This window comes from Macrobrachium nipponense, chromosome 5, assembly GCF_015104395.2.
Source record: "Macrobrachium nipponense isolate FS-2020 chromosome 5, ASM1510439v2, whole genome shotgun sequence".
Taxonomy (NCBI): Eukaryota; Metazoa; Arthropoda; class Malacostraca; order Decapoda; family Palaemonidae; genus Macrobrachium; species Macrobrachium nipponense.
The window spans coordinates 62,038,733-62,062,527 of NC_061107.1; the positions used below are offsets into that span (position 1 = coordinate 62,038,733).

Sequence of the window (23,795 nt, forward strand, 5' to 3'; positions counted from 1 at the left end):
CTTCCAGAAGAGACCCGTTTCATCACAATTGAAAATCTGTTGAGCGACGTATCCTTCGACCTCCACGAACTCGGCAAACTCGGTCACGAATGCCTCAGCAGCAGCCTTGTCTGCGCTAGCAGCCTCGCCATGCCTAATTACAGAGTGAATGCCAGTTCTCTTCTTGAAGTTATCAAACCACCCTTTACTAGCCTTAAAATCATCTGGCGTGGCAATAGCAGAAGGAGTTTCCTTCAGCAAACTCTGATACACTTGCCGAGCTTTCTTGCAGATGATCGGCTCGTTTACACTATCACCTGCCATCTGTTTCTCATGTACCCACTTCAAAAGGATTTTTTCTGCCTCTTCGAGGGTTTGCGATCTCATCTTGGTTAAAACTGTCACTCCCTTCGCAACATTTGCTTCTTTAATGGCATCCTTGTTTTTCAAAATTGTCGAAATTGTTGACTTGGCCATCTTGTACTCACTTGCGATATCGGTCACGCGAACACCACGTTCAAACTTTTCTATAATTTCTTTCTTTATTTCAATGGTTATCTTCCTCTGCACCCTCTTCTCACCATCACTCTTCACTTTCTTACTTTCACCACCACTCTTCACTTTCTTAGGGCCCATTATGAAGAAAATCACAAGTTTTAGCGCAAAAAATGCTAAGCGAATTGACGAACATCTTGTACACAATGAGATGAGACAAAGAGTGGTGCGTGGGTGACGCCGTGCGTGGGAGGCTGGAAGAAGGCTTGTCCCATGGCAACTCAAACGCTCTCACGTGTGCTGGGCGATTTCGCGCATTTTTCAAATGTTTGTGTCTAAAAATTAGTTTGTGAAACACAGTGAATTGTTATTTTCCAGAAATTTCCAGCATTTTTCAAATGTTCATGTCTCAAAATTAGTTCATGACCCAAACAGAATTTTTATTTTCCGCATTTTTTTTTGTTCGTATCTCAAAGTTAGTTCCGTAAGTCAAGGGTGAAATTTTACCTATAATTTTGGTCGGGGATCGAGTTGTACGTGGGTCAATGCATTCGTGAGTCAAGGGTCTACTGTATGCAACCATCAGAAATGAAAAAAAATATCAATATCATATATAAATATTGGAATATATGACAGCGCGAAAAAAATTTCATATATAATTGTATACAAATCGCACGGTGAGCAAAACGGTTAAAGCTAATGAGTTAATAATTTTTTCGTTGTATTGTACACTAAATTGCAATGATTTTGGTTTATAACAAATTGTAAAACGATCAAAGCAATACAGAGAAAATATTATCACAATATGATGCATAAATTCGTAACACTGAGGACGTAAAACAAAAGCCGTTTTCAAAAATTCACCATAAATCGAAATATTGTGCTAAAGACTTTCCGTTTGTTGCAAAATGAAGGTGATTGATTGAATATTACTAGACTGTAAGTGTTGTAGCTTACAACTGCAGTTTTCGACCATTTCGGTCGAGTTAAGTTGACCAAAGGTTGAATTTCTTCTAATTATTGTTATTTATATGAAAATATTTCAAAACTGATAAAAGCTACAACCATGGGTTGTTATTTGTTATATTCTACATGAAATTGAACATTTTCATATGCTAAACTTTATGTAACGGCTAATTTAAAATGGTGCAAACATTACGACAATCGGACAAAAAAATTTATGATGTTTTTGGAAGAGTTACTGCGCGGACGAAAGGAAAAAGTTTTTTTTTTTCATAAATTCACCATAAATCGAAATATTGGGCTAGACTTCCAATTTGTTGCAAAATAAAGGTAAATGATTGAATATTACTGAATGTAATAGTTTTAGCTTACAATTGCGTTTCTGACCATTTCGGTCGAGTCAAAGTTGACCAAAGGTTGAAATTTTGGCACATATCGTTAATTATATGAAAATATTTCAAAACTGATAAACTCTACAATCATGGGTTGTTTATTATTGTATTCTACATGAAATTGTGCACATTTTCATATATAAAACTTTATGTAATGGCTGATTTAAAATGGTGCAAACATTACGACAATCGGACAAAAAAATGTTGATTTTTTCGGCAGTTACCGCCCGGACGTAGGAAAAGGTATTTTTCTAAAATTCACCAAAAATTGAAATATTGTGCTGAGACTTCCAATTTGTTGATAAATGAAGGTCAAAATGAAGGTAAATGATGAGTATTACTAGAATGTAAGAGTTTTAGCTTACAATTGCAGTTTTCGACCATTTCGGTCGAGTCAAAGTTGACTGAAGGTTGAAATTTTGGCACTTATCGTTATTTACATGAAAATATTTCAAAACTGATAAAAGCTACAACCATGGGTTGTTTTTAGTTGTATTCTACATGCAATTGCACACATTTCCATATATAAAACTTTATGTAATGGCTAATTTAAAATGGTGCAAACATTACGACAATCTGACGAAAAAATGTAAGATTTTTTCGGAAGTTACCGTGCGGACATAAGGAAAAAGTTTTTTTTTTTCATAAATTCACCATAAATCAAAATATTGTGCTAGAGACTTCCAATTTGTTGCAAAATGAAGGTAAATGATTGAATATTACTAAAATATAAGAGTTTTAGCTTAAAATTGTGTTTTTTGACCATTTCGGTAGAGTCAAAGTTGACCAAAGGTTGAAATTTTGGCACTTATCATTATTTATATGAAAATATTTCAAAACTGATAAAAGCTACAACCATGAGTTGTTTTTTGTTATATTCTACATGAAATTGCACACATTTTCATATATAATACTTTATGTAACAGCTAATATAAACTAAATAATTTCTGAGATGTGTTGCTGATGCTTTTTAGTGCGAGAAGAAAGAAATTCGCGCTTGCGCGCCTGGGTAATGATTGTAAACAAAACAGCAGCTTGATCCATGAGCTCCCAGCATTCCCCAAAGTGCGTGATTCAAAAGTTTTTGCCTAGTAGGCCTATAAATATTTTTCCACAAATTTTTAAAAAACTTTTTTTCGTTGACGTACCATACATCGGTTCGCCACCTGACAGACAATTTTCGTCAATGTTTAATACGTCCAATCGGCTTTAAAGGGTTAATAGCAGGTTGCGGTACTGAGGTAGTGTCTTCAATTGTGAAAACACTTGTAAAAAACTTATTCAATAACTGCTTTTTCCAAGTCTCAGTTCACCAAGTTACCTCTATTGTTCCTTAGGGGACCTATGCTATTATTTATAGGTTTCCTACTGTTAACATGCGCAAAGAATTCTTTTGGGTTTTCTTTACAAACTGATGCAACTCTCTTATCCTCATTTATCATGGCATTTCTTACTAACTTGTCCACCAATCTACAGAGTTCTTTATGACTGCTTGCTTCTTCTTGTGTTGGGTTCATTGATTTGTGCACTCTGTCTTTTTCTCGTTTTTAATTTCTCTGTTGAACCACTTTGGCTGAGGGTTGCTATATGGTAGTATGTATTTGCCTTAATGGCACACATCTGGAGTGCTTTTCTGTATTCCTCATGAAAGGATTCCTAGTGCTTATTTATGCCTGTGTACTCGTTGTACTCTAGATTTTTAACGTACTCCTTTAGCTTTTTTAGGTCTTGTTGACGGTAGTCTAATCTTATTAATATCTTCTCTTTTTAATGTTGAACATTAATTTGAAATGAGATAATTTTATGGTCGTTTTAGCCTAGATTTGCACCTACTGAAAGGTCAGATACTAATTTATCTTCCGTTGATAGGACGATGTCTAGCATTTTGTTCCCTCTAGTGGGTTTTTCAACCCACTGGTGGAGGAATTCATTTTTTTACAAAATCTAAAAGTCTCTTTCCTGTACTGCTGCATTGAAATCTCCCATTATTATGCAGAGTTTGTTGTTTATCTCTTGTCCTAGTAGTGCATACAGCTCCTCATTGGACATTTGTGATTGATGGGGAGGTCTGTACTCTAGTATTAAGAGTTATCTTCCTCCCTAGGCTGTTTATATTGATGCCAAGCACTTCTTGCATGGCTGTAATTTTACTCTCTATTGAACGGAGGTGGTCCCTAACATTTAACATAATGCCTCCAACTTTTTATTGAGTATATTTTTTTTGAACAATTTACATCCAGCTATCTGGTACTCTCCTACGAAGTCTCTTGTTGCCTCTTGTGTCCATGTTTCTGTGATACCTATTATGTCTAATTCATCACTTGCTACCTATGCTTTGAAGAGATCTACTTTGCTCCGAATTGATTGTGCATTAAACTGCGCCACTTCTGAGGGACTTTTCTATTTTCTCTTTTGTCCTCGGTAGCTTTATTAGTGTCCCTTACTGTCACTGTTGCCTGCAGTGCTACTACTAACCAGCTCCTGGGAGCTTTCCAATTTCTCACCTTGAAAGTTCAGTTCATTGAGGTATTTCACGAGGTTGTTTTTGTTGAGAAGGTTTCCTATTAGTTTTGCTCCTTCCAAATTTAAGTGAGTTCCATCTCTTTTATATAGTTTTTTGTTCCCTATAAATCTGCCCCAAAAGTTTACAAACCTACCACCTTTTTCTTGGCATATTAGTTCCAGTCTATCATTGATTCCAATTGCCTTGCTTAGGGAGTAGTGGCTTTCATTGGTTCTGGGCAAAAGTCCAATAAGAATGTCGTTATCAGTTTTCTCTTGGATGCTCTCTACAATTTAAGTCAGGTTGGCTACAAGATCTTCTGTCTGGCCAGTTCCTCCGTCTTTTAGAAACAAGTCATTTCCTCATCCCAGCACTATGACTGCACTTTTTCATTATTTATCTTGATTTTTTTACTGCCTCAGCTATCTTCTTTACTCCTGCACCTGAGTAAGAATTAACTTTTCTCTTACTTCTGTTTTTGGCCACAAAATCTAAGCCCTGCTCTTTTACTAATGAGAGCACAGCAAATCTATTTATTGTGTTGATTCCTTTTGGGGGACAATTGTGTTTTCTGGCTGCTATCACTCTTCTACCAACAGCTCTCTTGAATTCATCATTTTTATTATTGTAAGCTTCTTTCTTTGTACCTAGTCTAGTGCTTGTTTCTGTTTCATTTCTGGTTCTGGTCTTAAGCAACTGATTTCTAAACCCCAAAATACTCTCTCCATTTTCTACTATGTCATTGTTCAATTCCTGTTTTTCTTTCTTAAGGTTTGTAACTTCTCTTTGTAGGTCTCCAATTTTCTTTTCCATCCTGTCTTCTCTTCTCTTACCTTTGAGTTTGTCCTCAGTCAACTCCTTTTGTTCCTTTACTAATTCTTCTACTTCTCTCCTCAGTTTAGCTATCTCCTGTTCTTGTTGACAGGAGAGAGACAGGCACGGAGAGTCTGAGACTACCTAGCTTTGATGCGCATCCCTCTTTGTAGTCTATACACTACTTGTTAACACTGCATTTTGCACATGTATACTTTAATTTTAACTTTTCTTGAGACATCTTTGTTTGTCTTGGTTTCAATATTTCTACCTGTGCTTTTAATTCAGCTTTCTCTTGTGACCAGTTGAAAAGGAAAGGGGGGGGGGGGGGGTTGCTTGAGTACTCCCACAGTCGCCGCATCCGCTTATCCATAGACAGTTTTCCAGAGCTCATTGCCAGGATACCTTTTATCGCTGCCACACTAACATACAGTCTCCCTGTTATTAGACGATCCCAAACGTGTCGCAGCTCCCAACTGAGCAACGCAATTAGCCTAAGCAAATGATTTTTTGCTGGGAGTGAACATCAGCTTCCCTTAAATTACTAAACTTCCAACAGCCATAAACAGCCAGTATCTTAAGACCTGAATGCTTCTCCTCCAACCATGAAAATCCCCAAGGAATAGCCACACCAGCAGGCCCCATGGGTAGGAAGTTCCACAATCAATGTCACAGAAGCTCATCTGGGGTTTTTAGTTGGCTACGACTCCAAGGCACAAAAGCTCCGCAACCTCTGAGCAGTTTAGCCTTCACTCACAGGGTAGTGGTTGCCAAGGTGGTCATTCATTACATGGAGTGAGCTTAACCCTTTTGGCACCGCATGACACATAATCGGCAAGATACTGCATCTCACATTTTCCCAACTTACCCTAGAGTCCGTTATACTAACATCTACTCTGCTTTATATATTAATGGAAATGAATGTGAAGTCATATATGCACATGTGTGTGTGTATATGTATACAAAGATACTATACATTATACAGTGGTACCTCGAGATACGAAAGGATCAACTTACGAAAAACTCGAGATACGAAAGCTGACACAACAAATTTTACTGCTCTACATACGAAAAGTTTTCAAGATACGAAAGGTTTCTGAAAGTCCGAGATTCGCCCGATAACAATTTTGAACAATTTTTAAATTCGCGCCGCGCGCCGCCATCCACCTGCTCTCCCATTGGTTCCTGATGCTAGCCAAGCCATGAGATCCTTCTCTCCTATTGGACAGCATCCCTCCCATCATGCATCTTTCGTGGTGGCGTGCCTTCGCTCGGCCACTTTGCACCCAAAGCTTTATCGTACGCATGCGGCATTCGTTCGGTCCAACGATTTCTTTAAGTATTGTAAATTCGTAGTGATTCCATTGTGCTACTTTATCATGTTGTGAGAGCCTAATTAGTATACATACTACATACGTAACTTAATTACGTACAGTACATATAGTCATGGGTCCCAAGAAAGTTGCTGAAGTTCACAGAAAGAAGAGAATGCTGTCTATGGAGACAAAGATGGAGATAATTAAAAAGTATGAAGCTGGCTTGCGGTTGAGTGTGATCGCTAAGGAATACGGCCGAAATCCATCGACAATAAGCACCATCCTTAAGCAGAAGGAAGCCATCAAAGCAGCTACACCTTCCAAGGGCGTGACTATTTTGTCCAACAAGAGGAGCCATGTGCATAATGAAATGGAAAGGCTGCTTCTTGTATGGATCGAGGACAAAGAAATCGATTGCAATATGATAACCGAGACGGCAATCTGCCAGAAGGCCAGCGCTATTTTCGGCGATTTGATTGCCCAAGCCAAAGACGACGGTGGAGAGGGGACATCAACGGCAACCCCAGAGTTCAAGGCTTCTCATGGGTGGTTCAAAAAATTCCGTAAACGGACTGGCATCCATTCGGTGGTGAAGAAATTGAAATTATGTACTAAAGTATAAAAAAGTAAAAAGAAATGTAAAAATTAAAAAAAAGACTAAATAAATTTTATTTTAAGTTTTTTGTAAAGTTAAGTGTTACAGTTTTGTTAATGTGTTTTGTAAAGCTTAGTTTGTTTTTCTGACATTTTTTTGTGTGTTTCGTAAAGTAAAGTGTACGTATCTGCCGTTTGTCCTTCTCCTCCTCTGCCACCACTTTCGGAGATAGCCTCACTCGAAAGGTAAGCTTCAACATTTTACGTTACAGTAATAATATTTCTTGTACACTAATATACACTTTATTTACAGGTTTTGCATCTATATTATTAAGTTACATATTGAATGGTCCAAATTGTTGCAGTATTTCATTGTTTATAGGTCAATTTACCTTTATTATGAAATTTACTGGGGTGTTTTTGGAGGGCTTGGAACGGATTAGCCATTTTACATGTAAAATGTGGCCCAAGATACGAAAACCTCATGATACGAAAGGCGCCTTGGAACGGATTAATTTCATATCTTGAGGTACTACTGTATCTAACATTTACTTTTACTTCTTGCCATATCAGCCCATGAATTTTCTCTCTTTTCTGGGATTTTCTTAAAAAAATAATGCAGCTCTCTCATTAGCCCATGAACAAAGAGTTTTCATCACATTACCATAAAACAAAAAAAAATTATATGCATTCCCAGGCGTATGGAAAAGTGCATCCCCAAGTGCTCGATTTATCACTGAAAAAATGTCACGAAAGTCTGGCAACATTGCTGAAATACCTGAACTAGAAAAGCAGAATCTGATATACTGAGTCAAACTAGTAAACAACTTCCAATAAACACTGAATAAGCTAACGATGATTAGTGAGAAGCCAAAATGGATGAATACTTCACCAAAGGCAAAAGATACATACAACCATCCAGCAAAATACGAATCAGAGATGCCCAACAACTGATGTGTAGTCGTTGACTGGCAAAAACCAATTGGCTTTCTAGTACTGTTGTACCTACTCTTCCCCAGAAGTGGGCGGGGGCTAATTTCCTACACCAAAACAAAAATGCGCTACCACAAATTTTCGAATTTTGAACTGCTGATAGAGTATAAACTTAAAAGCTATGTAGTTACTTGGCAAGTTACTTATATACAACATCAATTTTGAATTTACTTGTTAACCTGCAAACACTAGTACTTCAATCTTTTTAGAAAGCTCTTCAAAGTGCACTTTAACGACTTCAAAGGTTTATTAGTTACATCTTTTCAAAATCCCTGCTACATGCAATAGTACATGTTTTAAATTTTTTTTCTTTTGGCTATGGGATACTTGTTATCCAGTAGCCAGCAGTTTCTTTTCACTTAATTCATGATGGTGAGCCCATTTTGCCAATTGGTCTCACAATAACTGCTTCAAAATCCAGTATACCTAAGTTACGATAGATTGTTTACATCCCAGCCTACAGTTCCAGAGCAAATCTCTATAGTAAAATGCAAATTGGTATTTCGTACTTTAGCAGTAATTCTGCTTAGAAGTCAAATGGTTCTTATCAAACATAACTTAACATGCTCCTGCTAGATTATCAACTTTCTCCAGTTGAGCTAAAATTAGATGTGATCTTTCATTGCTTATTCCTCAAAATTTACTCTTAGCATACACTGCCTTAACCATAAGTGAAGGTAAATAGCCATGACCAAGAAACTACAACAGAATTCAGAAACTAAATTATGAAAAAACAATCAGCAAAAATTGTTAAAAATGGTGTTCTGTCCTTGACAAAACACTGAAGCAAATTAGAGATGTATTGGATGTCTGAAAATATGATTTGTGGATGCCAATATAAATTTTTTTATATTTGTGGATGTGGATATCAATCTTTTAAATGTGCGGATGCGGATACAGCTACATATTTGATGACCATACCCTAGCAGATGCAGATAATTTGCAAAATAATTAAGAGATTTTTAATTATAAATGATGACTTTCAGCTCCATAATTTAGAATTAGTATATGTTTCCAGGATGCAGGAAAAGGACCCAAGTGGTCATCCATCCCACCAACCACTTTCTCCACCTTCTCACTTCGGAGTAAAAACATTTATTACTTGCCATATTTATTTTTTCTGTTCAAATGCTTTGAGATAATACCATGTAACAACTATCTTCTATGGCTGCTATTAAAAGCAGTTCAAATGTTAGTAGGGTATTCATTAACAAAAAGCCAATGATGAATAGGACTTTATAAGAAGTAATAATCAATTTCACATTCTATACCTGAGACTGCACATGTTGGTGTATTCGTTCTTGTAAGGCTTGAGTTATGTGATTGATCCACAGCACCAACGCTTCCTCCTGATCTTGGGGTGTGCGTTCTGGTTCTTTGCTAGAACCACTTACTCTCTGTAACACTACGACAGCTCTCTCTGCTACAACCACTTCCCGAATATATAATGCCATCATGGCTTCTATCACAGCTAAGTGTGCAGACTGCAAAAAAGTTGGAGAAATGAGTTAACCTTCAAAGTGGACAAATATTAATTCTAAATTTAAACTGAATATGGGAATTTATAATTCAATGGTGCATTAAAACTCAAAAACATTTAAAGCTTACCATTTTGATAGGCGAGACTTGGATGAGTACAGTTTCTGTGAGAGCAACGTCAGTTGGTTCGGCCACATACACACCTTTTCTTGCCAAGGCTTGAATGATGTTCCAATGACTCAAATTATGAAAATTTGGGTCACCATAGATGTTGGCCAATGCTGAGCAATAAAGGTCAGCATTGGCCAATCTGTGGACAATATTAGGTTTGAGATGTTCGGCGCCCTAGAGGGAGAAAAAGGGGACAGATGCAATACAAAGGAAGTATATATATATAAAATATCTTTTCAACCTGCTCCACTAATATTTAAAAATCAAAAGGAGACTATGAAAAGTGCTTACAAAATTTTTCATTTCATGTCTTTGGATAAAAATAATGGTGTTACTTCAAATAAGTCTAGAGGTGATTGGAAAGTTTCTTCTATTGGCAAACCTCTCATTTTCATCTGAATGCATATATGTAGTTTGTGTGTCTAACTACAATCGCTCAATGCAATGCAAATGAATTCAATTTGCAGAGATGACAAATTTTCCCAGTGGTTATCTGTGAATTTATTTTAATGCCACCCATTCATCTGGATGGTTATAGTTGCCATTAAGAGAGATTTCTTTAATTTGATAAATCAGCCATAAATCGTAAAATGTGGCATGTACCTATATCTATATCTATAGATATATAGATATAGATATAGATATAGATATAGATATATATATATATATATATATATATATATATATATAGATGTATATATATATCTATAAATATATCTATATATATCTATAAATATATCTATATATATATATATATATATATATATATATATATATATATATATATATATATATATATATATATATATATATACTATATATATATATATATATATATATATATATATATATATATATATATATATAGATATAGATATATAGATATATAGATATATATATAGATATATATATAGATATATAGATATATAGATATATATATATAGATTATATATATATATAGATATATATATATATATATATATATATATATATATATATATATATATATAGATATATATATGCAGTAAGTCCTCGGGTTACGCTGGTCTCGACTTACGATGTTTCGTGGTTACGAACGCGCCCCCATAAAAATATAAAAAATAATATTTTGCGTCGTTCCGTCTTACGCGGTTTAGCGTCGTAAGCGACGTAAACAAAAGCGAACTAGTTCCGGGCGCACGGCGGAAGAATACGCTTTGTGGGGGAGAGGACGGCGTCGCTTCGCTACGCTCATTCCTCGCCCATACGCCATTTTGGTTGTTTACACTGCCTCTCTCTCCCTCGTGTTGTATCGTTTTTGTAACTTTTTGCTCTTTGTTATGGCTCCCAAGCGCAAGGCGGACTCTTCTGATGGTAGTGTATCGAAGAAAAGAAAGGCCATCACCATGGAAATTAAAGTGGACATTATAAAGCGATCTGAGAAGGGAGAAACGCCGACAAACATTGGCCGCTCGCTTGGCCTTAGCCGTTCGACCGTTGCTACCATTATCAAAGATAAAGAGCGCATCGTTGAACATGTGAAAGGATCTGCTCCTATGAAAGCGACAGTGATAACTAAGCAGCGTAGTGGTCTAATAATTGAAATGGAAAGGTTATTGGTGCTTTGGTTGGAAGACCAAAATCAACGGCGTATCCAGTCAGCCTTATGGTGATTCAGGAGAAGGCGAAAAGATTGTTTGAAGCGTTGAAAAAAGAAAAGGGGGAGGGAAGTGAAAGTGAAGAGTTTGTGGCTAGTAGGGGTTGGTTTATGCGATTTAAGGCTCGGGCCAATTACCATAACCTTAAAGTGCAAGGTGAAGCTGCTAGTGGGGATGAGAAAGCAGCGAGTGAATTTCCTAAAGCGTTGTCTGAGATAATTAAGGAGGGGGGTTATTCTGCTCAGCATCTTCTGGAGGTTCTTTTTCTCTTCACTAACCTCCCCCAGTCTCTCCAGCACCGCAGCTTCCTCTCCAGTGTGCAAGCCAATCAAATTAATAAAGGTAAGGAATTGTTCTCTCGTTGTTATTGATAGGTATTTACATTAAATCAATGTGGTAATTTTTCCAAATGTTCCGACTTACTGCTGGGAAAATCGTGTTACGACGCATCTTAAGAACGGATCAACGTCGTAACTCGAGGACCTCCTGATATATATATATAATATATATAGTAGATATATATATATATGATATATATATATATATATATATAGATATATATATAGATATATATATATATATAGATATAAATATATAGATATATTAAGATATATATAATATATATATATATATTATATAATATATATATATATATATATATATATCTTTTCTATATAAAAACCCACAAATAATTTAAAATATGTACATTTTTATTCTGGTCACCATCTTAATATTAAAATTTCCATTTTTACTTCTATGTTCCTACGCACTTTGCGTATCACGAGTCCATAATATCTGAACCAAGAAATAGAATACATAAAAAAGATAGGAAATGATCTCTGCTACCCACCTCATTTAATTGATTTATGTTATCAAAAAGCTCACAAATAGTTTTATAGTGTTGCTATTAATGAAAAAGAAATGCCTAAAAATGTACTTAGCTTACCTTATTTTCGCAGATTTGAAACCATAAAATCAATATTTAAATTGTTTAATGTTAATGTAGTGTTCTCTTATAACAATACCATTAAAGATATGCTAATTAAGAATAGTCCCGTAACAAATAACATCATCATTTACAAAATTCCTTGTAAGGATTGCCCATCGTTTTACGTTGGTCAGTCAAGTAAAAATTTATGTTTATCCATCTGAGTGAAAAATCTCATTGTATTAATTGGGGTGATACCTCGGTAATTGCTAGATCTGATGATTATGTTTCAAGAAATTTACTGGAATTGGCCATTATACAAATCACTAATAAAAACCTAAATCTTAGTCTGGGAATGTACCATTTGGACCCATATATTTGTAAAGTGTTTATGAAGGACCTTAAAATAAATGAACAACTAATAAATTAGTCCCACATGTATAGGTAGTTATCTCTCCTCTCTCTCTCTCTCTCTCTCTCCTCTCTCTACTCTCTCTCTATCTCTCTCTCATCTCGCTCTCTCTCTCTCTCTCTCTCTCTCTCTCTGCTCTCATCCTCTCTCTCTCTCTCGCTCTCTCTCTCTCTCTCTCTCTCCTCTCTCTCATCTCTCTTGCTCCCTTCGTCTCACTCTCTTCTCTCTCTCTCTCTTGCTCGATATAAATATATTTATATTTTCTTTCGTCTTTTCATTAATAATAATTTTTTGGGGAAAATGTGTAAAAATTCATGATATTAAATTGTATATGCTCCCGTGTTTTTTCAAAATGTACTGTTTTCTGGAAGAATCACTTGTTTACTGTGTGTATCCTACAAGGTGTGGCTACCCTCAGGCGGCTCCTCCTTTCTGTAGAGTGAAAATCGCCCTTATTGCTTGCTAATCTTGTAGTGTCAGTTTGTATATTAAGCCTTCTTTTGACTATGTTGTTCTCTGTAAAATCAGTTTGCCTCAGTAAAGGGTCCGAACAGGACCGAAAGTACTTGGCTATCTCACTTTTTCATTTTTTCCTTCGTGGCAAAAAAACCTTCATTTATACATAGCATCACATTTTATATACTTGAGCAATTATTTATAATAATCTAAATCTAAATCTAAATTCTAAAATCTAAATCTAAATCTAAATCTAAACCTTCTACCTCTACCTTTCTACCATACCTAAATACCTTAACCTTTATACCTATACCTATCCATACCTTAAATACCTATAAACCTAAATAACCTATACCAAATACCTATTACCTATATCTCATATCTAATATTCTATATCTATATCTATATCCTATTATTATCTATCTACTATCTATTATTATCTATCTATCTATCTATATATATATATATATATATATATATATATATATATATATAATATATTATATATATATATATATATATATATATATATATGTAATATATAATATATATATATATATATTATATATATATATATATATATATATATATATATATATATATATACACACACACACAACACACAACACATCGAGCTACAAATGTCCTTTAATATCAAATTCACTCTACCTCGGAATTAATATATTTTTTCATATGTGCTTAACCAAAGGGGAATTTTATTAGGCGATAATAGAATTGTCGGCGCCCAGTCGCGAACCTAGGACACCATACAAATCCAGGAACATCAGTGAAGCTTTTACCCACTCCACCACCGCAAGAGGCTATTATAAATAATGCCGTCTCTCACCCTCAAATAACTTTCGCGCTCAATTATTCCCTGATTTGGAGCCAGCATTAACCCACCTCGACCTCGGTAGTGTTGTAATGCTTATGACAGCACATAGCCATTAATATAAATCATATCTCATTACTGTGATTCATATACATACATCGAGCTACAAATATCATTTAATATCTAATTCACTCTACCTCGGAATTAATATATTTTCATATATGCTTAACCGAAGGGGAATTTTATTAGGCGATAATAGAATTGTTGGCGCCCAGGCGCAAACCAAGGACACCATACAAATCCAGGAACGTCAGTGAAGCTTTTACCCACTCCACCACCGCAAGAGGCTATAAATTAATGCCGTGTCTCACCCTCAAATATACCTTTCGTGCTCAGGTATTCGCTGATTTGGACCCAGCATTAACCCACCTCGACTTCGGTAGTGTTGTAGTGCTTATGACAGCACGTAGCCATTAATATAAGTCATATCACATTACCGTGATTCATATACATATATCGAGCTACAAATGTCCTTTAATATCCAATTCACTCTGCCTTGGTTAAGCATATATGAAAATATATTAATTCCGAGGTAGAGTGAATTAGATATTAACCCTTAAACGCCGAATGGACGTATTAAACGTAGAGTCAAAATGTCTCCCGTATGCCGAATGGACATACCATACGTCGACTCAAAAGAGCTTTTGTAAAAATTCGCGGAAAAATACTTATAGGCCTACCAGCCTAAAACTTTTGAATCACGCGCCTTGGGGGATGCTGGGAGTTCACGGATCAAGGCGTTGTTTTGTTTACAATCGTTACGCAGGCGCGCAAGCGCGAATTTCTTTCTTATCGCACTAAAAAGTATCAGTGACACATCTCAAAAATTATTTAGTCACTTTGACATAATTATTGCACCGTTTTAAATTATCCTTTACATGAAGTATTATATATGAAAATGTGCGCAATTTCATTTAGAATACAACAAAAAAATACTCATGATTGTAGCTTTTATCAGTTTTGAAATATTTCCATATAAATAACGATAAGTGACAAAATTTCAACCTTCTGTCAACTTTGACTCTACCGAAATGGTCGAAAAACGCAATTGTAAGCTAAAACGCTTATATTTTAGTAATATTCAACTATTTACCTTAAATTTGCAACTAATTGGAAGTCTCTAGCACAATATTCCGATTTATAGTGAATTTATGAAAAAACTTTTTCCTTATGTCTGCGCGGTAACTCTTCCGAAAAAAATCATACATGCGATTGCGGTAATGTTTGGACCATTTTAAAATTAGCCGTTAAATAAAGTTTTATATATGGAAATGTGCGCAATTTCATGCACAATACAACTAAAAGCAACCCATGGTTGTAGCTTTTATCAGTTTTGAAATATTTTCATATAAAAAATGATAAGTGACAAATTTTCAACCTTCGGTCAATTTTGACTCTACCGAAATGGTCGAAAAACGCAATTGTAAGGTAAAACTCTTATATTTTAGTAATATTCAATCATTTACCTTCATTTTGTAACAAATTGGAAGTCTCTAGCACAATATTTCGATTTATGGTGAATTTATGAAAAAAATAACATTTTCCTTACGTCCGCGCGGTAACTCTTCCGAAAAAATCATGTGCGCGATTGTGGTAATGTTTGCACCATTTTAAATTAGTCGTTACATAAAGTTTTATATATGAAAATGTGTGCAATTTCATGTAGAATACAACGAAAAATAATTGAAGGTTGTAGCTTTTCTCATTTTTGAAATATTTGCATATAAATCACGATAAATAAAAAAAAAACCACGTTCGGTCAACTTTGACTCTACCGAAATGGTCGAAAAATGCAATTGTAAGCTAAAACTCTTATATTTTAGTAATATTCAATCATTTACCTTCATTTTGCAACAAATTGGAAGTCTCTAGCACAATATTTCGATTTATGGTGAATTTATGAAAAAAACTTTCCTTCCCTCCGCGCGCGGATTCTCCGCCATAAATCTCCGAAATGCGTACATCGCATTCTTGGAAAATTTGCTCAGTTTCATATTAAGCATTTCAGAGAGTTTTACATATGAAAATGTGCGCAATTTCATGTAGAATAAAACGAAAAATATTTGAAGGTTGTAGCTTTTCTAATTTCCGAAATAATTGCATATAAAAAAAAATTATAAAAAAATTTCGACATTTGGTCAAATTTAACTCGTCCGAAATGGTCGAAAACTGTAATTGTAAGCTAAAACTCTTTCAGTATCGTAATATTCCATCATTTAACTTCATCTTGAAACAAATTCGAAGTCTCTATAACAATATTTAGATTTATGGTGAATTTAAAAAATATATTTTTTTTTACGTCCGCGCGTTACGAATTCATGCATCATTTTGTGATAATATTTTTTCTCTGTGTTGCTTTTATTGTTTTACAATGTGTTATATACCAAAATGATCGCAATTTAGTGTACATTACAACGAAAATAAAGTAACTTGTTACCTTAACCGTTTTGCGCACAGCGCGATTTGAATACAATTATATATGAAATTTTGTTTTTGCGCTATGATATATCGCATTATTTATATATGATAATGATAAATTTTTCATTTCTGATGGTTGCATACTAAACTTCAGACAATGACAAAAAAAGGAGCCAAAAATGAACTCTTAATCTTGAAAACTAAGCGTGCTGTGTTTTTTTGAAACAAATATTTTTTCCGAAACACCACCGGCACACGGGAGACAATTTTTTTTTTTTACCGCTTCGGCGTTTAAGGGTTAAAGGACATTTGTAGCTCGATGTATGTATATGAATCACGGTAATGTGATATGACTTTATATATATATAATATATATATATATATATATATATATATAGATATATATACTATATATATATATATATATATAAATATATATATATCATATATATATATATATATATATATCTATATATCATATATATATGATATATATATATATATATTATCAATATAAATATATATACATATATATATATATAATATATATATATAATATATATATATATATATATATATATATATATATATACATATATAATATATATATAAATAAATTAATATATATACATAAATAAAAATATACAATATATATATATATATATAATATATATATATATATATATATATATATATTATATCATAATATATACACACACATACATACACACACACAATATATATATATATATATACTATATATATATATATATATATATATATATATATATATATAATATAAATGCCACATTTTACGATTGACGGCAAATTTATCAAATTAAATAAATCTCTCACAATGGCAACTATAACCATCACCAGTATGTCAAAGGGTTAACTCCTAACTTCTTTTGTTTTTAACAGTTAATTCCCTTTCTGGCTTGCTTCTGTAGATAATTAGCTCCCAGTTTACTTTACTTATAGCAACAATTCAGAGATTTGCTTGCTTCTAGCAATTAAATCATGATTTGGTTTAATTCTCACAATATGACTGGTTTCTAAATTAAGACAATACAGTTTGCTTCTAGTAATTAAATTAAACTTTCAGTCTGATTTACTTTCATAAACACAATTAACAGCAAAGTTTCTATCAAAAACTATTCTGATATACAGAATCAAATGGTAGTTCATAATTAGAACAATAACCCATACACAAATGCAACTTTCAGGTACATCTACAACCACTTAATTGCAAAAAGGTTTTGTCCTTGTCTAATAGTGCAGAAGTTACTCAAGTTGGTTACATTACATTTCAATACTACCAGGAATCTAAATCAAGAGTGAATAAACTTTTGAGACATTACTATACCCTACTCTTGTACTCACTGTCAGTTTAATGTACATCCAAGAATTAATAAAATAGAAATTATTTCATATGGAAAAAAATTAGATGGGCATGTAATAATTACCTCATAATCGCGGTAGTAAGGATCTTGCAGATCGGATGGCACTTTGTTTTTGTGGGCTTTCTGCACAATCCAAGACACTGACGCCTTTTGCTTTGCCTGCAAAACCAAATAATAATTAAACTTGAATATACTTATGGCTGTTTCATTTAAAGGACAAATAAACAAAATACTAAAAACCAATATATAATCATACAATCTTACCTATATCAATCTTCAGGATTTTCATTGATTGAAAAAAAAGTGATGAAATAACAAAATTTACTTCTTTTAAAAGTTCAGTAAAACAATTATAGTTACCAATGACAGCAACCACTTTATACACCATCAACCAATATCTATCAATCTACCATAAAATTTAGCTCCATAATTCAATACAACTAATTTTATGCAGATGTATGTCATGTGTATTGACCTTACAGTAAATGTTTAATGTGGTTTCTATGTTGTTGTTACCTTTCCTTCTATGTATGTATGTGTATGTATGTATGTATGTACGTATGTGTATGTAGTATGATGTATGTAGTATGTAGTAGTATGGTAGTAGTATGTAGTATGTATGTATCATGTGTATTTATTATTTTTAAATATATAATAATATATATATATATACATATATATATATATTATAATAGGTATATATATATAACACATATATATATATATGTATATATGTGTATATATATATATATATATATATATATATATATATATATATATATATATATATGAGATATATATAAATATATATATATATATATATATATATATATATATATATATATATATACACACACACACACACATATACACACAGTAGTACCTTGTACTTCAAACTTCATCTGTTCCAGAAGGCTGTTCAAAGTACGATTTGCTCAAGATATGAATCAAATATCCTCATAAGAAATAAAGGGAATCAGGATCATTCATTCCAGACAACCCAAAAAGTACCCCTTTTCACGTTTTTTCAATTATTAAGTTCAGAAGTTAAATTAAGAGTGTTAAGTAATGAAACAGTACGTTATATGAAGTAAAATTGTCTAAATTTTATTTTTTCTATGTACGATTTACGAACTGTTTGGTAAAAATGGCACCGGCCGGCAGGGGGATGGAGGGAGGAGAGATGGGAACCCTTTGAGCAAACCGAATTGGTTGCAGTATGCAAAGGTTGATAATAAAATCAATTTTATTCACATATTCGGTACAAAGACAATCAAAGGAATCGAAAGCGTGTGTGTGTGTGTGTGTGACGTAACCGTGGTTACGTTCGATTGTATACATCTTTTATGCTAAATGTTATATTAAAAGCTATACTTTATATTAAGTGCTTTATACTTTTATTTATTTTGTCGAATATTATCATCATTAAACTATATATAGTAAATAAAAAAAAAAACTAATACAATTTAACTTGTAAGACCCAGTAGGCCGTCGAATACATGTATAAACTAGATAGTCAATCACTTCGAAGTACGGGTATTAGTTCGAATAACGATATAAAATTTTCTCAAAAATTTTGTTTGAGAAACAGAAATCTTATATATATATATATATATATATATATATTATAATATATAGTATAATATATAATATATAATAATATATATTATATATATTAGTGTATAAAAAAACATATGTATATAAATAAATGAGAAAATGTTTGAGTGTATGAACTATACAAATCCAAATTTCTTGACTGATTTTGATGAGATTTTAAATATCAGTCAATATCAAACTGGGAAATGTCATTGGGAAAACAGAATTAAAATCAGACCACTGGTTGGATAAAGGGCGTGGCGTGGGAATGGGGGCTGAAATGTAAAAATTACCGAAAACAACAGATATTATTGTCTAATCCATAGTTTTTGAGGTTGCTGAGAATAGTGACACTTCCAATGCCCTTTAAATGACAGATATTAGTGTCTAAACCATAGTTTTCAAAGTCATTGAAATAAATAGTGACACCTTGATGCCCTTCAACTCCAAGTTCAGCCCTGATGGTAAGGGGTAGAAGGCGGTGGTGTAAAAATAACCAAAAACGACTAATCCATAGTTATAAGAGACTGCTGAGATATTAGCGTTTAATGCATAGTTTTTGAGGCTGCCCCAATATGAAGAGGGGTTGGGTGAAAAGGGGTGGGAATGTGGTGATTAGAAAAGATAAAAATAAAAATAAAAGATATTAGTGCCTAATCCATAGTTTTTGAGGTCACTGAGATGAATAGTGACACTCAGTGCCCTTTGAGTCCAAGATCAGCCCTGATAGGAAAGGGAGCGTGACAAGGGGTGGAAAGGTGGTGACTTTTACAAAACTAAGAACTACAGATATTAAGAGTCTAATACCTAGTTTTTGAGGTTGCTGGGATAAACAGACACTCTTCCGATGCCCTTCAAGTTCAAATTCAGCCCCTGATAAAAACGGGAGGGGAGAAGTGGTGAAATGTAAAATGTCAAAAAGGCAGGGCAATGCAAGTGAAGCAACTATCTTAGAGAGAGAGAGAGAGAGAGAGAGAGAGAGAGAGAGAGAGAGGAGAGATTCATCAGTTGTCATTCAGAAATTACCCAGGCAGTGCCAGTTGGTCAGCTAGTGTGTGTGTGTGTGTGTGTGTGTGTGTGTATGTGTGTGTGTATATATATATATATAGTATATATATATATATATATATATATATATATATATATATTATATATATATATATTATATATATATACTACGATTATATATATATATATATATATATATATATATATGCAAGTATATATATATATATATGTAGTATGTATATATATATATATATATATATATTATATATATATATATATATAGATATGTACTATATATATTTATATGTATATATATATATATATATACTATCTATATATAGTGTATATATATGTATAATATATGCTAATATATAAAATATATATAATATATCCTATATATCATATATTATATTATAATTAATATCTATATATATATATATGTCTGTATAATATTCTGTATATATATATAATATATATATACCATATATATATCTCGTGTATAGATAATGGTATAATATATGCATATATATATCATAATAAATACTAATAATATAATATCATCCGATATCATATATATTATATATATATATATCTATATATATATAATATATATATTAGCAGACCATCCCAGCACTGCCAAGGTAATCTTGACAGTTACATTGCCCAGCATTTTTGACATTTCACCACTTCTCAACCCCCATTTCTATTGGAGGCTGAACTTGGACCTGAAGGGCATCGGGAGTGTGTCTATTCATCCCGGCATACTCAAAATCTATGATTAGATTCTGATATCTATGGTTTTCAGTTATTTCCAAATATCACCACCTCCCCTTGTTCCCTTTCCTTTCAGGGCTGATCTTGGATTTACAGGGCACTGAGAGTGTCACTATTTATCTCAGTGGCTTCAAAAACTATGGATTAGACATTAATATCTGTATTCTTATTTTTACAAGTCAACACCTTCCCCCAGCTTTTCACCCAATCCCTCTTCCTATTAGGGCTGAACATGGAATGTCACTTTTTATCTCAGCAACCTCAAAAACTATGGATTAAGACACTAATATCTGTCGTTTTTGGTTATTTTTACAGGTCACCACCTCTTACCCCTTACCCCTTACCATCAGGGCTGAACGTGAAGGGCTTCGGGAGTGTCACCATTCATTTCAGCGACTTTGAAAACTATGGTTTAGACACTAATATCCGTCATTTTATATATATATATATATATATATATATATATATATATATATATATATATATATATATATATATATATATATATATATATATGATGAGAGAGAGAGAGAGAGAGAGGAGAGAGAGAGAGAGAGAGAGAGAGAGAGACTCAACTGACACCAATGTGAAAGTCGACTTCTGAGGACCAGCAGCTGGGAAACATTTATCGACGCCCCGTAGCTACAGAACGAAACGGCAAAGCCATCTCCTTTCTCAACGTGAAATTTCCTTCACACTTCAGACAATAAACATAAGAGTAGTGCTCCCCAAACGTCCTCAAATACAAAGTAAAGAAATGTTACTATTACATGAAATCGATCCGGTAAATTTATCATTCAATGCATTCACTGGCGCCAAGAACAAAAGTGCATTTCGTAAAAATACATTGCCCAAACAACGAACAAACCGACCGAGGTCCACTAAATAATGTTTCCCAATGAGAATTTTAAAAGAAATTCAATTTAAGTTATGAAAGCGACCTACAATCCATACATCCGACTGAAAAGCTGGACGTGTCCGCGCGCGCCTGAGTGTGACACACAGGAATTTTAACAGATACTCTGCTTCAGCCAGCACAGGTTGTTTATCTATCGCTACATCTACATTAAAGATCCAGTTTCAAAACCTGGCAGGGACTGACGCACTCATGACTTCAAACTCGCTTTTTTTAGAGGTACGCTATTCCCCAGGTGTTGTCAAAATTATATGAAGTGTTATATATATTATTATAAATGGTTATGTCGTCGTTTCTAGAAAACTTCAATTTAAGGAGGAAGAGGATAGCCAGAAGACGTGGTAATATTGCAGACATTATGATTTCTTAGAATAAAACGGAGGCACAGCCGAGCTTTTGGCAATACACAACTGTTCTCATCTTCATGGCCATTTATCTATAAAAATACAGAGGAACAGTAAGAAAACTATAGGTACCTACCGACTGCCTAGATCGAAAAGTATTAAAACAGCAATTATTGACATATTAATATAAAGTGAATAGGAAACGTAAAAAACTATGTTAACTGCAAATCAAAACTGAACTAAAGAGCAGTGACTAAGTTCTCCGAGATTATGTAAGAAGCTGAAATCGTCCAATAAAATCGCCGAGAAGACAGATATCGAGAGAAAAAAGTCGTGAATATCCAAAATAAAAATAATGATTATGTAGCGACACAATACCGGAGAACCTACTGTTCATGTCGTAGTTAAATGACAACTGGGCGAGTTCGGAGACTGCAAATGAGACTGAAGTGGCGACTGTGGGGATGGTAGTCCCTCCATGTTAAAGAACAATCACCAACGCTCAATTGCCAAACTCACTCTGTTCCATTGGTCATTGCATAGCTCTCTCTCTCTCTCTCTCTCTCTCTCTCTCTCTCTCTCTCTCTCTCTCTCTCTCTCTCTCTCTCTCTCTCATTCGCGGTCTTCCAACCGGCTCAACTGTTGTCATTCAACTACGACATGAACAGTAGATTCTCCAGTATTTTGTAACTGCATAATCATTATTTTTATTTTCAATATTCGAGTTTTATTTAACTCAATATCTTTTTTACTTTATATTAATATGTCAATGATTGCTGTTTTAAAACTTTTCGAGCTAGTCAGTCAGTAGGTACCTATAGTTTTCTTACTGTTCCTCTGTATTTCTTTTAGATAAAGGACCCTGAAGATGGGAACAGTTGTGCATTGCCGAGAGTTCGGCTGTGCCTCCGTTTTGTTCTAAGAAATAATAATGTCTGCAATATTACCACGTCTCCTGGCTACCCTCTTCCTCCTAATACACATACATACATAGACACACACACAGTTTGTTTGTGTGTACATCTACACGTTCTTTAATACCGAATATCACTCATTACCTCTTGGCTTTTTCTAATAACATTGTTCTCGCTGCAACTGGAGGAAGTAATGGTGCATACGTAGCTTGATGCTCGAACATCACAGACTTAAATACTTGCATCATATTGCAACAACTGAGAGTTGCAGCGAGTGTGTTTGTAACGCACCGGTTCTGATTAATAAAGGAACGACTGTCCCAATGGCACGCAAACACTACCAAAACTCGCTTACAAGTCTTAAACCACACTCCCACAGACACACACACACACACACAC

The 23,795-nt window shown here is 33.8% G+C and overlaps 1 protein-coding gene across 18 annotated transcripts in view; it reads right to left on the reverse strand.

Annotated features, from left to right (window-relative positions):
• Window positions 1–23,795, reverse strand: part of LOC135215372 (uncharacterized) — a 331,802-nt gene that overhangs the window by 284,092 nt on the left and 23,915 nt on the right. For all 18 annotated transcript variants that reach the window (XM_064249949.1, XM_064249937.1, XM_064249943.1 and 15 more), the window contains exons 2-4: window positions 17,908–18,003; window positions 9,657–9,872; window positions 9,320–9,532 (exon numbers count right to left, since the gene is read on the reverse strand). In XM_064249949.1, coding sequence (XP_064106019.1) covers window positions 9,320–9,532; window positions 9,657–9,872; window positions 17,908–18,003 — 525 coding nt within the window. The remainder of the gene's footprint in view (window positions 1–9,319; window positions 9,533–9,656; window positions 9,873–17,907; window positions 18,004–23,795) is intronic.